Below are 15,581 nucleotides of genomic sequence, written 5' to 3'. Positions count from 1 at the left end.
AAATATAATGTCCACTACAGAGGCAAAAACTCCATAGCTGGGTCTCAGGAGGATATATATATACATATATATATATATATATATATATATATATATATATTTGTTTGTTTGTTTGTTTTATTAACCTGAGGGTTAATGAATAAAAATGGCTCCTGGAAATGTCTTGTGGGTTGCGGCATTGCTCGTGGGACTGACCGCTGTTTGCGTAAAGTTTCTTCTTCCTGCGAGTAGAGCTCGCGATTCCTTTCCAGTCGGCGTAACTCCAACCGCAGTCGGTGTACTCTTTGTAGATCGGTCTCATCTGGACACAAACAACTGGTTGCATAAGAACATTCATCTGCATGATAATAATTCTTAATGATCAATTACAATGTTTTAATTGCATACCACTTTCACCCACACTGCTGTCAAAGCCAGCTTTGGTCGGGGACCCTCTGCCAGACATAATGAACGCAACTCTGGGCTAACAACAGAAGTTTTGAATTATGAATAATAAACACAAAACACGAGTAACAACAAACTTCACTGTCACCAAGTCCTATGATTTGTAAAAAATAAATAAATTACTGTAATTGATCAAACTCTACAAAACTCTTTAAAGACGCCGTTTCTGTTACAAGTTACAAATGGTCGCATCCGCTCTTACGTTAAAAATAAGGTGGATAGAAAATATGGGGTACATTATATGTCCCCCATAGGTCTAAATATTTAGAGTAACGTACAAGCTACACATTTCACAATAAGTATCGTACATTAAACGTTTGATTCACTGAGATTGTAAAATGATTTGATCTGCCCAGCAATGCCCTAGAAACAGTCATAATCCCGACTGTCTTCTGTGTTGCAAGTCCCGATCGATTAATCAAATACAAAAACCCAGAGGCCTTTCAATAATAATAATAATAATAATAATAACAATTTACACGAGGAGTTTATGAATGAAAATTAAGCAGAGGATAAGGAAAGTAGCAGTATGTTCCACGGAGAAAGAGACTGTGGCGTCTGATTTTCCCTCAACACTTCTGTGAGTGACAACTAACTAACTAACTAACTAAGTAAATAATGTCTTATCTTACCCAAGGTGGCTTTAATCGTCTGCCTCCGTTTTAGCGGGTTGATTGTTGTTAGCAACAGTATCTAAGAAAGATACCGGTCAGCAGGGGGCGCTGCATCTTACAATCACGAGAGCAGTGGAAGGAACAGAGTTTTATTTTTTATTTTATTTTATTGAAATTAAACATTTTATGTATGAGGAGTCATACAAGAAACACACACACAAAAATCAGTTGACAATTTCAGCTGTATATGTGTATAGGTTTACGACACTTTCTGTCCTCGTGTATATTAATATTATTATTATTATTTATTTTTTATTTTATTTTTTTAAATCTAAAAATGCAGAAAGTTTTCAGTGAGGGGTAGGTTTAGGGGTAGGGTTAGTGTAGGGGGATAGAAAATACAGTTTGTACAATATAAAAACCATTACGCCTATGGAGAGTCCCCATAAAACATAAAAAACAACGTGTGTGTGTGTACATATAATATAAAAGGCAGGGCTTACAATATTGATCTGATTTGATTTTATATGCGTTAGTAATAGTAATTATCAGTAATGAGATACAAAATTGTTTTTAATAATTCATACAAGCAAACAAAAAAAAATAGTTGACAATTTTAGATTGGATTCCTGGTGCCATGTGTTCCCCAGGTAAGCGGCACACAAGCACCCGGCCATCCACATTATGTAAAAGAAAACATGATTCATCAGACTAGGCCACCTTCTTCCATTGCTCCGTGGTCCAGTTCTGATGCACACGTGCCCACTGTTAGTGCTTTCGGCGGTGGACAGGGGTCAGCATGGGCACCCTGACTGGTCTGCGGCTATGCAGCCCCATACGCAACAAACTGCGATGCACTGTGTATTCTGATACCTTTCCATCAAAACCAGCATTAACTTCTTGAGCAGTCTGAGCTACAGTTGCTCGTCTGTTGGATCGGATCACATGGGCCAGCCTTCGCTCCCCACATGCATCCATGACCCTGTCGCCGGTTCTCCTTGGACCACTTTTGATAGATACTGACCACTGCAGACCGGGAACACCCCACAAGAGCTGCAGTTTTGGAGATGCTCTGACCCTGTCATCTAGCCATCACAAATTGGCCCTTGTCAAACTCGCTCAAATCCTTAAGCTTGTCCATTTTTCCTGCTTCAAACACATCAACTTTGAGGACAAAATGTTCACTTTCTGCCTAATATATCCCACCCACTAACAGGTGCTGTAGGCTCAATAGCATTAGGCCCCTCAGTTTTCACCAGTGGAGTTCCTCTGTGAATGAAAAATAGAGCCCCGACCCACACATGTGATGCTAGCACCAAGATTCCTCCCAGAATAATGGGATAGAGGCAGCTTGTGCTTCGTAGGGTGGACCACTGGCTAGCAGGACATGATTTACACTGGATGTCATCTTCCAATCAAATGAGGAGGCAGACAAAGATAGATAAATACACTGATAAAAGTGCACATACAGAGTATACTATATGAGAACTCCATCCTCACTCCAACAATGGACCAATGACATGATAAATGATTGTTGGGAAATTATGAGTATATGCAAACAGATTATTCAGAGCACTTATTTCACTATGGAAGTATTATGTAATGTATGACAAAAAAACTGCTGTGCCTCAATGTCTCCTGTAGATGGCAGAATTTACTTACATGCAAACAAAAGGATTAGAACATGTATTGTACAGTATACTGGTTTTTATCTTAATAAAAATTTAAACATCCTGTAGTATGTGACTTAATTTTTGTATTGCACTTTTCTAAATCTTTATATAGCGTCTAAATAATTATGATTTTTAAAAATATTATATCATATACTTACCGGGGTCCCTAAAGGGACTGGGAAAAAAATATTAGGTGGGAGACAGAAAAATGTAGGCTTATGTAAAAACTCTCTCAAACCGTTTGCTATCAGTTATTAGTTTGTGATGGAAATAAAATGAAGTAAATGAATGAATGAATGAATGAATGAATGAATGCTGCATTTCAATGCTTTTGCAAGCGAATTGAAGTTACTCAGGGAAACGCAATAGGCCCACTTTTGCAAGAGAACGTAAAAGTTTTGCGAGCAATTAACGCAAACTCACTGAAAATCTATTTTCCCTCCCATCTTGTCCACTTATGGGTTCCATAATAATAATACACATATTTTATTATTTATTTAGTAAAAACAAGATCTACAGTTTAACACATAAATATAATAACTGCAGTTACTATATAATGAATTAATATGGGATCTCCTTCAGACAATGTACGAAGCTTTCAGCATTCAGAAAGAACTATTTTGATAACCGTGGTGGCAAAATTCTGAGCGTTGCACCATTAAATTAATAATTGGAACGTAACTGTACGTATAAAGTAAACATTTAACACGATCTAAACGAACAGAACAGAACACCTCTCTCCTGAATCTAACCAAACTCTCGCAGCTGGTCACCATGGTGATTTTGGTAGGGGCGTGGCTGCACAGAGTCACGTGACTCTTCCACCAGCGACTCCTCCGGTGTGGCTCGTAGCGTCGCGGCTTGCGCTGAAAGATGGCCGCGGTGGAGCAGCGCCCACCCGTGCGGGACGGGGTTCGGATCGGGGTGCTGTGCATGTGCTGGTACACCGTCAGCTCTGGTGGCAACGTGGTCAATAAAATCATCCTCAACGACTTCCCCTATCCGGTCACAGTCTCTCTCTTTCATATAGTCTCCATCATCGTGTTTCTCCCGCCGCTGCTGCGAGCCTGGGGCGTCCCGCGAACGGAGTTACCGGCCCGCTACTACCGCTGGTTCATTCTGCCGCTCGCCTTCGGGAAATACTTCTCCTCCGTCTCGGCCCATTTCAGCATATGGAAGGTCCCGGTGTCGTACGCGCACACTGGTGAGTAACGGGAGGCTTTCGGTTATTAGGTTTATTGACTTCGGTTATTCGGTATTACAGGCCTTATTCTTCGAGCTCAATTTAAACCCAACCAGATTGGATAGGTTCGGCTCGGTTCGTTTAATCGAATTTAAATTGCCGTAGGTTATTAATTTATCGCTGTCTGACATTAACCACAAATCTCTGCTGTGAATTAAGTCTGAGTTATCAATTTAAACGTCCACTTTCATCCAAACTCTAGGAAACAAATCGTAATAGGGATTTAATTACTTTTTCTACGTCCGAGTTTTGATAACACTACACTTTATTGCAGTGATCCCAGACTACGTCACTTCCGCACTCTTAATAATACTGCCACATCATCCACCTGCAGATCTGTAATACAGACTTGTCTAGTTTTGGAAGCTTCGGTTCCTTTTGTTTACGTGGCCTCCATTATTAACAAACCCTGCGTTAGTGTTAGAAACCCTGATAGTAAAAGAAGCTTTATCTGCCAAATGTACAATGACAGAGTATTAGCAGAGTAGAGCTGTACATATAGACATGAAATGTTTTCTTACAAACCTGTTGTTAAAAAAAAAAAAACTACAGGAAAGCTAGGACTTAGTAGTAAATTATTGTTTGGAAAGTCACACCTGACAGTGATGTCCTTGAAATGATAATGAGCTACTGCTCAACTCAACTCAACCCTGGCTTCCGTGCAAGAAAAGCTAAAAAAGTGAAAATTTCATCCGACATCCCCTTTAAAGAAAGGGTTCTCAGCCAACTCGAGAGGTGGTGCAGCCAAAAAAATCTAAAAGTTAATCTTGCTTGAAGAAAAGGTGCAACTCTCATTTCTAGAAAAAGAAACTAAACTCTATTGGTTAAAATCCTCTATACTCTAAAATGATCCACGAGTACACAACTGTAAAACTGGAAGATGTTCATTGGTTGAAAGGTGTGTGAAGTTAGTTGTGAACTGCTTGGGTAAAGAGTAAGTGGTAATAAAAAAAGTATATTATATAAAGTGATGAGAGCACTATGGTTGTATAGAATGAGATAAATATACATAACCAAAGTGAATAATATTGCAGGACAGAAACAACCAATAACCATATTTTATATATAAAAAATATATATATATATATATATGATTCTTTTATCAGGAATTAGGTTGTGTTTGTCAGTCTTATTGCTTCTGGGTTGTTAACTCCCTACTGATCTAACTGATTCTTTAAGTGCCATTCACACCTATGGTGATAATTATAACTATGAAGTTTTAATAATCTGTCTAATTATGAGAATAGTGAAGTCCATGCCACAGCTATAACAATAACGACACAGAGTAACAATATGATTGTAACCACTTTACTCCAGCTGATGAACAATAAAAACAGCCAATCAGAATCCCACTGACTTTAAAGAGCTTGAGCTTTCAAAGCGGCAGACGGCATAACTGCAGTGTGTGCTCAAATAAACAGAACAGTATCGTCTGTAAGTGTAGGCGTGAATACAGTTGTCGTTCTTGGCGTGAACAGACCTTTACTTTGTTTCCATTTATACAGATTTTTAGTCTAGTCAGCTTTGCTGCTGGGAAAAATTTTAAGTTGTCGTTGAGAGATTCAGATTTTTTTTTTTTCTTTACATTTTTTTTTTATTGTCAGATGACCTGCGATGCGGTCCGTTTGCAGCGACGGCTGATGCATTTGAGTTTGTTCGGACACGGATTGCTTTAAACAGCTGTGTGTTTTAAATATGAAGCAGCATTAGTGCAGGAATCAGCAGGGAGAGCGTGAGTGTTGTTTTCGAGGACTCGACTGCAGCTGAGATGTTTCAGATACCAGGTGCAATCACAAGACTTTACAGACGAACATGTGATGACACTAATGGTGATGTTATTAGATGAGTGAATGCATGTCTTCTTTTCATTCCTTCATTCTAGTGAAGGCCACCATGCCCATCTGGGTGGTTCTGCTGTCACGGATTATCATGAGAGAGAAGCAAACCACAAAGGTCTGTCTTCATCTAAACACAGTTAGAAATAAGTCATGTATTTACTGAATTCATAATGGCTTAAACAGTCACTGGTTGCTTAATAGTAATCTAATACTTAAGTTTGTTTGCATGTTTGATGAGTTTGGCTTTTTTCGACCAGGTTTATGTGTCTCTTATACCCATCATTGGAGGCGTTCTGTTGGCCACTGTCACTGAATTGTCCTTTGACGTCTCTGGATTGATCAGCGCTCTGGCAGCGACGCTCTGCTTCTCTTTACAGAACATATTCTCGAAAAAGGTTCATATTTCTATTAGGTGATTTCTGTCAATTAGGAAAAGTCTGGAATGGCTTCTTGTGTGAAATAATTTTTGTGGTTGTTTTAGGTCTTGCGTGACACAAGGATTCACCACCTCCAATTACTAAACATCCTGGGCTTCAATGCACTTATGTTTATGCTGCCCACGTGGATTTTAGTGGACCTCTCATCTTTCCTGATGGATGGAGATCTGGTAAATAGGGTTTTAATGATTTTATATGAATAATATTAATATATAAGAGGATGTTTATCTGTAAATATGTCCAGTTCATATGTTGTACCAAAATCAAAAAAATGTTTTAGATGAAAAATTTTGGCACTGTGACATTGTTTTTGTCTGCCCCACTGTAATATAGTAATGACATTACAAAGGGTCAGTTTGGACACAATGATTTTGTTTAATGAATTATTTTTATTTTTATTAAAATTAGCTTAAATTGAGTTCAGTATGACAAATGTTTTTACAGTTTTCTACAATTGACATGTCATTAATTTGCAGTAAGGAGAGTATATACAGTATATATATATATATTATATTATATTATATAGGCCTATATATATTTCTAGATACACGCGCACACATACACACATATACATACATGTGTGTGTGTGTGTGTGTGTATATAGAAATGTTCTTCATTTTATTGATCCAAAAGGTCATATACTGTCATTCAATGGGGAATGGGGAAGTCGTGGCCTAATGGTTAGAGAGTCGGACTCGTAACCCAAAGGTTGCGGGTTCGAGTCTCGTACCGGCAGGGATTGTAGGTGGGGGGAGTGAATGTACAGTGCTCTCTCCTACCTTCAATACCACGACTGAGGTGCTCTTGAGCAAGGCACCGAACCCCCAACTGCTCCCCGGGCGCCGCAGCATAAATGCTGCCCACTGCACGTGTTCACGGTGTGTGTGTGTTCACTGTTGTGTGTGTGCACTTAGGATGGAATTAAATGCAGAGCACTAATTCCGAGTATGGGTCATAACCATACTTGGCCACATGTCACTTCACTTCAAAAGTGTAGGATTTTTTTATTTTTAATGATTTTTATTTATTCAGCAATGGCACAATAAATTGATCAAAAGTGACAGTAAAGACTTAAATTCTTACAAATCTTACTTTTTCAAATAAATGGTGTTCTTTTGAACTTTCTATTCAACAAAGAATCCAGAAAAAGTGTCATGGTTTCCTCAAAAATATTAAGCAGCAAAACGATCTTTAGCGTTAATAATAAGACATGTTTCTTGAGCAGCAAATCCACATATTAGAATGATTTCTGAAGGATCATGTGACACTGAAGACTGGAGTAATGATGCTGAAAATTCAGCTTTACCATCACAGGAATAAATTACATTTTAAAATATATTACAATAGAAAACAGCTGCTTTAAATTATAATACTATTTCACAATATTACTGTTTTTACTGTAATTTCTATCAAATAAATGCAGCCTTGGTGAGCATAAGAGTCTTCCTTCAAAAACATAAAAAATAGTAGTGTACATTTTTTCATGAGATTCAACCCAACTCTTCATGCTCACGCTCATTTCTCCTCCCACTTTCTTCTACAGACAGAGGTTTCCAACTGGACAGGAACAATTGTGCTGCTCCTCATTAGTGGTTTCTGCAACTTTGCACAAAACATGATAGCCTTCAGTGTGCTGAACCTGGTCAGCCCACTCAGTTACGCCGTAGCCAACGCAACAAAGAGGATCATGGTCATCAGTATATCCCTACTGATGCTCAGGAACCCCGTCAACACTTCCAACATTATCGGCATGATGACAGCAATACTAGGCGTCTTCCTCTATAATAAGGTAATTATACATGTCATTAATTGTTTTTTCAACCACAAATGAGGAGGAGGTTGTACAGTGGAATGCAAAAACTTGATGTCAACTTAAATATCATTGCTTCTCTCACCAGGCGAAATACGATTCTAACCAGGAGGCCAAAAAGAAACTGCTGCCAGTTTCAGCACAGGATATGGTTTCATTCGACAAGCCCCAGTCCAATGGCTCTGGGCCCTTCGCTCACAGCTCAGACTTTCAGCACGGTCGGAGCACAGTACTCACCGACCACTTTGAGTACAGCCGACAGGCCTACACAACAAATTTCAGCTCCAAGCAGTATGTTGTGTGAGTCGAGCACTTTGGAGGTCTCAGACCCCCGTGCTTCAGAGGAGATGGGTGTATGTTTCATACGGACGAGGAAGTGGCGGAATGACTTGAAAAAGAATGTTTACTCACAAAATCCTACTGCTTTTTTCACAGGCCTGTTATTTATTTCAGTACAAACCCTATTTTGTATGTTTCCCATTTAGTTTATGAGGAATATTTCAGTAGTATGTGCAGATTATAGCAAGGTGCTGGGATATTTTTGGTAGGTTTTTTTTTTTTTTGCACAGGATGCATTTCAATGCAGTTCAGAATGTAACGTGTCTTCGTCGTCATCATGCTACTGTGAGTGAGAGACAGATAAAAGAGTGAGACCTCTGCCATATAACATACACTGGGGTCACTGCAAATACAAATGCATCAGGGTGTTAGTCAATGTTCTGGTTTCGCCTTTAATTTGTAAATATTTTATTTTTATCGAGGAAGGTGTATTGGTTAACCATATCATGAACTGAAAACACCCCATTGATTTTTTCGAATGTCTAATATCTGTGAAGGAATGTTTTTTTCATTCCGGGGGTGTTAAATTAGACTGAGGTCACTGTACAAGATCACTTGAATCATGGTTCTCACATTCATATGCATGATTATCAATTTTTTGCATTATGTTATTTTTACTGTGCATAACCTATGGGTCAGTTTCATTAATATTAAATGTCTGGGAAGGGAAAACCGGGGATTCATAAAGCAGTTTATTTATTTAATTTTATGTTGTTATTTTTTTTTTCCGTTTAAATTTGTCTCAGTTCCTCAAACTGAAGTTTAAGAAAACTTCTAATAAAACGTTTGAGGACATTGTTTCCAAACTGTTGATTCTTCGACACTGAACTCTATGAGATTTTGTCTTGTTAAAAGGTGCAATATTCCTTTCAATCATGACAGCTGGAGGTGTTTCAAGCCCTTTTAGCGTGTAAAACCTGTAGTTAACAGAATCTGTGGACTAATTTTCGGGATAAATATGGTAACATTTGAAAAATGGTGCAAACTAGCCAAAACAATTTATTGAACGGTTGTGGAAAGAGTTCTGCGGCTGGAGATTTCTTGTGGGCCTACTTTTTAGATGTTATTGACCAGTTGTCGTCTTCGTTCCCAAATTTATGCCAGTTTTAGCTAAATGTGTGAGGTGGGGGATTCGTTTTTTTTCCCTCTTTTTTTTTTTTTTTTTTTTTTTTTTTTAAGTGTCTTGCTGCTGGAAAGTTAGACACATTTTTTGGCAAAAAGCATGCAGATGTTTGCATAACTGCAATGAGAAAAGAACTTGGAGTTCTTTTAAACATTTTAAGTGTTATGGATTTTAAATAGCATCGATATTTTTCATGTTGTGTATTTTGAAGGACTCTGTCTTTATGTCTCTCTATATATTGTGAATTTATTGGATCAGTTCAGGCAGATGAAGTGGTTCATTAAAGGGTTACTCCACCCCAAAATGAAAATTTTGTCATTAATCACTTATCCCCATGTCGTTCCAAACCCGTAAAAGCTTCGTTCGTCTTCGGAACACAATTTAAGATATTTTGGATGAAAACCGGGAGGCTTGTGACTGTCCCATAGACTGCCAAGTAAATTACACTGTCAAGGTCCAGAAAAGTATGAAAGACATCGTCAGAATAGTCCATCTGCCATCAGTGGTTCAACCGTAACGTTATGAAGCGACGAGAATACTTTTTGTACGCGAAGAAAACAAAAATAACGACTTTATTCAACAATTCATCTCCTCTGTGTCTCTCCGCATCACCGTAGCGCCATTTTGGAGAATATCCACTGAACGCAAGCAGCGTACGCTGTTCTGTGTCAGCCGCGACACAAGGATATGTTTTCTATGTGTGTTTACGCTTTGATTTGAACGAAAACAGCGCATCCGTGCAGCGCAGCTGTCGTTGCTTCATAACGTTACGGTTGAACCACTGATGGCAGATGGACTATTTTGACGATGTCTTTCATACTTTTCTGGACCTTGACAGTGTAATTTACTTGGCAGTCAATGGGACAGTCACAAGCCTCCCGGTTTTCATCCAAAATATCTTAAATTGTGTTCCGAAGACGAACGAAGCTTTTACGGGTTTGGAACGACATGGGGGTGAGTGATTAATGACAAAATTTTCATTTTGGGGTGGAGTATCCCTTTAACTGATATTGTAACTTGAGCAGCCAAAAAGCAAGGCTGTGGGTGTGCTCTCTTCTTTCTGCCTGTTTTTCATTGGATGAAGCCTATTGCTCTTACTTTGTGACATCACTAGTGTGCAAATTCGCTTCTCAGTGCCGATTTCTTCTCTTATCCCCAATTCTTACTGCTTTTAGGTGACTGGTTGTAATCTGTACAAGAAACATTGGGCTGATGCAGCGTATTCATTAACAAGATGTTGTGTGTAAGCACTGGAATCCCAATTTCTCAAAATGAGTTTTTAAGGGATTCAAGAAAGCCTTGGAAAGCATAACTTTTTGATTTTTGTGTTGTTTTATTACACAGTAAATAATTGTAAACTGAGCCTAAACCCCTGAACCCTGAACTCAGCTCAACAGTACCAATATTTCAGCGATTTTACCTTTCCATTCAGAATATCATGCACTACTGTAGTACCTAATGTTTTTTTTCTTTCCCGTTTCAGCATCTTCAAGCTCTTAGACCTTCCCCCCCTGGGAGATTGACTTGTGTCTCTGTAATCTGACAGTCATGTTGAGTCCTGTTAATTGGGGTTTTTTTCGTTTGTTTTTCTATGGTGTGGAAATGCATTGTCACACTTTCTGTGTTGAGATTGTTTTACTTTCACTTTCACTGTTTATATATTATTTAGTTTTTAAGATGCCTTGGTACGGTTAATGTTAATGCAATATAGTTTTTTTCTGGTCAACTTAAAGGTTATAAGATGTCTTCTTTTTAAATGTGAAAATAAAGAAGATTCATTGATAAAGTCTTGCTGTACTATTTGTTTAGGTCTGCAAAGTCACATTTAGGATCTAAAAATGCCTTTTGTTTCTACGCAGAACCTTGTGAACCTCACTGTGGGGAGAATATCCAAACAACAAGAAAATAACATTGACCCTTTTGTTTTTATGAGTAGCACAGTTTAAAACCTCATACAAATAATTATTCTTAGTTCTAGATTAGAATTCTCAAATGTAGTTCTATAGTGCATGTGTAAAAGTGAACATGTTTTAAAAAAATGGGAAAAGGGTTCAAGCTTCTTTACACAGTGACTTTTTAATATAAAGGAATTAGCCTAAGGATATTTAATTACTTGCATATTTCTCAATTTTAATAGGGATCCAACACCCTACTAAGTATTTTTTTTTATTTTTTACAGTTGGCCACATTTTTGCTTGTGTCTCAGGATATAAACGAAATCCTTCTTGCCTATAATTCTGTGAATTTGGATGTAAGAGTGATAGATTTAATTTTTTTCACCAAACTTCCTCCTTAATGGACATGAATCTTTCAGAAAACCATTCAGCAGATACAAATGTATCTTGTGAGCACAATATCTAAAATCCAATAAGCTAAATACAATTGGACAGTGGGCCATTATGAGGACACGTCATAGGCACTTTCATTTTCGTAAGAAAAATATCCTAAGATTTCTGCAACTGTGGTCAAGGAAGATATTTTGCCACAAAACTCAAAATGGGTTATTTTCCTTTCTGACCGACAGAGGGAGGCAAAGCTCCGTCTTGCCTCTCCATCACAGTTTAGCTGCGAGAGAACGGCACTGTCAACCTCACACAGACTATAAAGGCAATATTCAAAATGTAAGATGTTTCCATAAATTATATTTAAATATGTATATTAAATGAAGCCATTACTCAAGTCATCAATAAACTAAACTCTCAACGTTCCGAGGCAATACAACATTTCTCACGCCTGTAGGCTCTATGTAGACGTGCAAAGACGTGGTTTATTTTAATGCATCTCTCACAGCCTCCTATAACTCTGTATGTAAATGCGGAGTTGCCCAATGGATTTGCCTTCATTCATCTCTAGAGTACTTCCTGCTGTAACAGGTTTGAGTGGTCGCTCATCTGCGCTTCAGGAAACTGCAGCAGTCTGCCGCTCTCTTCAGCTCAACTCACATGACATGAAGCTTTGGAAATAAAACACATGGTAAGGCCAGCTCGATTCTCTTTTGAGTGAAATGACCGTAAATAGGTGTTTTCAAACCTCCTATATAATTATTAGATGACTGCTGAAGAATCAGTTAATTCTGATACTGATATCATAAAGTTGGTCTGGCATCAAATCTAAATAATCGCTTCTCATGGATTATCATTATTATTATTATTATTATTATTATTATTAGTAGTAGTAGTATTACTATTATTATTATTGTTGTTGTTGTTGTTGTTGTTACAACCTTTTACACCAGTACACCAGTAGGCCTACCTATTTTGGTCATCATCAGCAGCCCAGATCCCAAAATACTGCACTGTTTAGTTCTTCAGAGATCTCTCTGTTTTGAGACGTAGTCAATAAAACTTCTCTGAACCGAACCGAGTTTATTGAGAACACCCTGAACATGGGTTAAACCTAAATCGCCTTTAACCCTAAAGTAGCTAATCCCGCGTTGTCTTGTTTCATGATGTTCTTTTTTTTTTTTCTACATTGAATACCTTTAGCACTTCTTTCAAAATGATAATGTGAAATATTACTTCACCCGGAGTTGAAATATGCATTTAAAAAAAAAAGTGAATCCAGGGCTATATGGAGATATATGCTTTCCTTTCTATCTTTTCACACTGCATCTGGGTTTGTTTAGTGTATATGTTTAGAGAGAAATAAGATTAGAGGTCATAACCACTAGAGGTTTATTGTTCATTGCGTACTGTAATAAAGCATCATCTGTATTTTGATTATTGATGCTGCTAATTAATGGACAGCAACGAGCATAGACTACAGACATTCTGATTAGTGGTCAGTCAGTGTGGGTTTTTCAGTGATTTTTAAAACTAGATTTTAGTGATAATCTCATGGCTCTGTTGAAGACGTATCACACAAATCCTCAAAAGAATGAAAAACGAGTCTCTGTAAGAAGGATCATTTTAGTGTGATGTCAAAGTGTGAATGATATGATTGTTTGGATTGTGGCTGGAGCAGATAAGACAAAGCTTTCATTTTTCTTTTGTCATTGACACGGGTTGCGTTTTTAGCAAAGCATGCAGCTAATTGGTTGGCTTTTGACTGTCATCTCCATGGCAACCACTGCTGAGTGATGTGCTGTGCAAAAGGTGTGTGGTTGGAGACACTTCCTGTGCCTCACTATTGTTCTGAATCTGCTGCTCACTTCTTAAACAGTTCATGGCCGTTTATTATCTTCCACGCAATGTATGATGTCTTTAAGTTATTGTTTTAAAATACCACGCATACGATACTGACAGATGCATGTTAAATCAATGATAATTATGTATGCCCTCAACATCTGAGGAAGGTAATCAAATCAGAGACATTCAATACTCAATCTTAAAGGGGTCATATGATGTTGCTAAAAAGAACATTATTTTGTGTATTTGGTGTAATGCAATGTGTTTATGCGGTTTAAGGTTAAAAAAACACATTATTTTCCACATACTGTACATTATTGTTTCTCATCTATCCCCCTGCCTTTCTGAAACACGTCGATTTTTACTAAGCTCATCGGTCTGAAAAAGCGAGGTGTGCTGTGATTGGCCAGCTATCCAGTGCGTTGTGATTGGCCGAATACCTCAAGCGCGTGACGAAAATGTTACGCCCCTTGCCATATTGTGATGATGCCCTGTCAGGCCGGAGCGATGATTTTTATAAAGAATATCTCTTTGGATTTGAGACTTTAGTCTTTGCAACTTTACAGATCTTCTTTATGCACCAAGAGCTTGTAACACTCCAAAGAGAAAGGAAAAATTGAAATTGCATCATATGACCCCTTTAATCAGGATACAAGATACTATAATGACAATGTGTGGTCTGAGGTCTATTATAGTCCATTCTGCCGACACCACAGCGATGGCACACTTCTGCTAAAAACTTCTACTTTCCACACTGATTTTGATCAATACCTGTTTCTGAACAAACAACAATGTATTCTATTACAGTTAAGTCCTCTGAGCAGGTTTCAGGTTCAGTACAAGTGAATCTCTATCGATAGCATCTGTGGCCCTATACTGTCAGTTACCACAGAAAAGCATTACGACCCATCGCAGAGTTCGTAAGGACAAGCAAAACTGCAAAACACCGAATTTGATTACAGTAATGCACTTACAATGGCAGTCTACGTTTCTGGTTAAACATGGTGTTTAAACATGGATGCAACAATTTACCTCCGTAATTTGAGTGAAACAGGTATTTGACTAATCAAATATTCAAATCCATTTTCCACTGTCAGTAGTGCAGTGATGTAGGCTACGTACCAAGTATTGCTCATACAGAAGTCACTTTATGTGAAGTTACAGATCATGCAGATTCCTACTGAAATTACTGGATTTGAAGGCATTCATAAAGGATTTTTTTTCCACCCTCAGAGAAACGCTGTTGAATTGTTCACAAGAAGACTAAGAATGTATATTAAAAAAAGTATTAAAGTATGTTTTGTTAAAGCCTTAGGTGCAATTAATTGTGTATTTATCAGTACAATGCCTTGCCCTATAGATTCCTAATTGTCAATGCATTACTGTTAATGCTGTTTTTCAAAATCGTTTCAAATCGTTTTCTGTGATCCATATGTTGAGCCTCGGACATTCCTTAAACTGTCTGAAGTGAAGCAATGAAGCTGGAGAGCATTCTTCTGTGTGTCCATCTATCCGTTCTTCACAGTGTGTTCTGTAACTCTGAAGTTGTTACTCAAGTCAGACATTGAAATGTGTTATTTGTTGGACTCCCTTTTTTGTAATTTTTTAAGTTCCCAAGTTCACACCTGCTCTGTAGACTGCATATCATACTTGTTAATATCGTGTGGTAAAGCACCCAAAAGGTCAGATGTTGTGTAGATGGATGTTTATGTGCAGGGTTTGAAATTAACACCCGCCAAATGCGGGTAAAAAAATCAGCTGTGGCGGGTAACGCTGTCAAATCACTAGCCAATTTGGCGGGTTATTTTTCGTAAATTATGTTTACTAATTAATTTCTTGAGGAAGTTCATGTAAGCCAAATCTGCGCAGATTTAGTGTAAATACTGAACTCGAGACTCATCATGATATATTAAATAAGCCTAATTGCGCAGCA

General features: G+C 38.0%; 3 protein-coding genes across 4 annotated transcripts in view; 2 read left to right on the top strand and 1 right to left on the bottom strand.

Annotated features, from left to right (window-relative positions):
- The window catches only part of LOC107752162 (coiled-coil domain-containing protein 63-like), a 7,608-nt gene extending 7,163 nt beyond the window's left edge, over positions 1–445 (bottom strand). Inside the window, exons 1-2 of the mRNA XM_016568052.1 lie at positions 388–445; positions 196–301 (exon numbers count right to left, since the gene is read on the bottom strand). Of these exons, the coding sequence (XP_016423538.1) occupies positions 196–301; positions 388–445 (164 nt within the window). The remainder of the gene's footprint in view (positions 1–195; positions 302–387) is intronic.
- A 3,076-nt stretch (positions 446–3,521) lies between these two features.
- Positions 3,522–9,825, top strand: slc35e1 (solute carrier family 35 member E1). The gene is made up of 6 exons (XM_016568053.1): positions 3,522–3,935; positions 5,857–5,927; positions 6,070–6,207; positions 6,294–6,419; positions 7,793–8,038; positions 8,148–9,825. Exons 1-6 carry the CDS (start codon positions 3,605–3,607, stop codon positions 8,361–8,363), a joined length of 1,128 nt encoding a protein of 375 aa, XP_016423539.1. The 5' UTR covers positions 3,522–3,604; the 3' UTR covers positions 8,364–9,825.
- Positions 9,826–12,400: 2,575 nt separating this feature from the next.
- The window catches only part of LOC107752169 (FYN-binding protein-like), an 11,761-nt gene continuing 8,580 nt past the window's right edge, over positions 12,401–15,581 (top strand). For both annotated transcript variants that reach the window (XM_016568061.1, XM_016568060.1), the window contains exon 1: positions 12,401–12,494. In XM_016568061.1, the coding sequence (XP_016423547.1) occupies positions 12,492–12,494 (3 nt within the window). In that variant the 5' untranslated portion in view covers positions 12,401–12,491. The remainder of the gene's footprint in view (positions 12,495–15,581) is intronic.

The sequence above is a fragment of the Sinocyclocheilus rhinocerous genome, unplaced genomic scaffold (genome assembly GCF_001515625.1).
Source record: "Sinocyclocheilus rhinocerous isolate Xijiao unplaced genomic scaffold, SAMN03320098_v1.1 scaffold621, whole genome shotgun sequence".
NCBI classification, from domain to species: domain Eukaryota; kingdom Metazoa; phylum Chordata; class Actinopteri; order Cypriniformes; family Cyprinidae; genus Sinocyclocheilus; species Sinocyclocheilus rhinocerous.
This window is presented reverse-complemented; position numbering and strand designations above follow the sequence as displayed.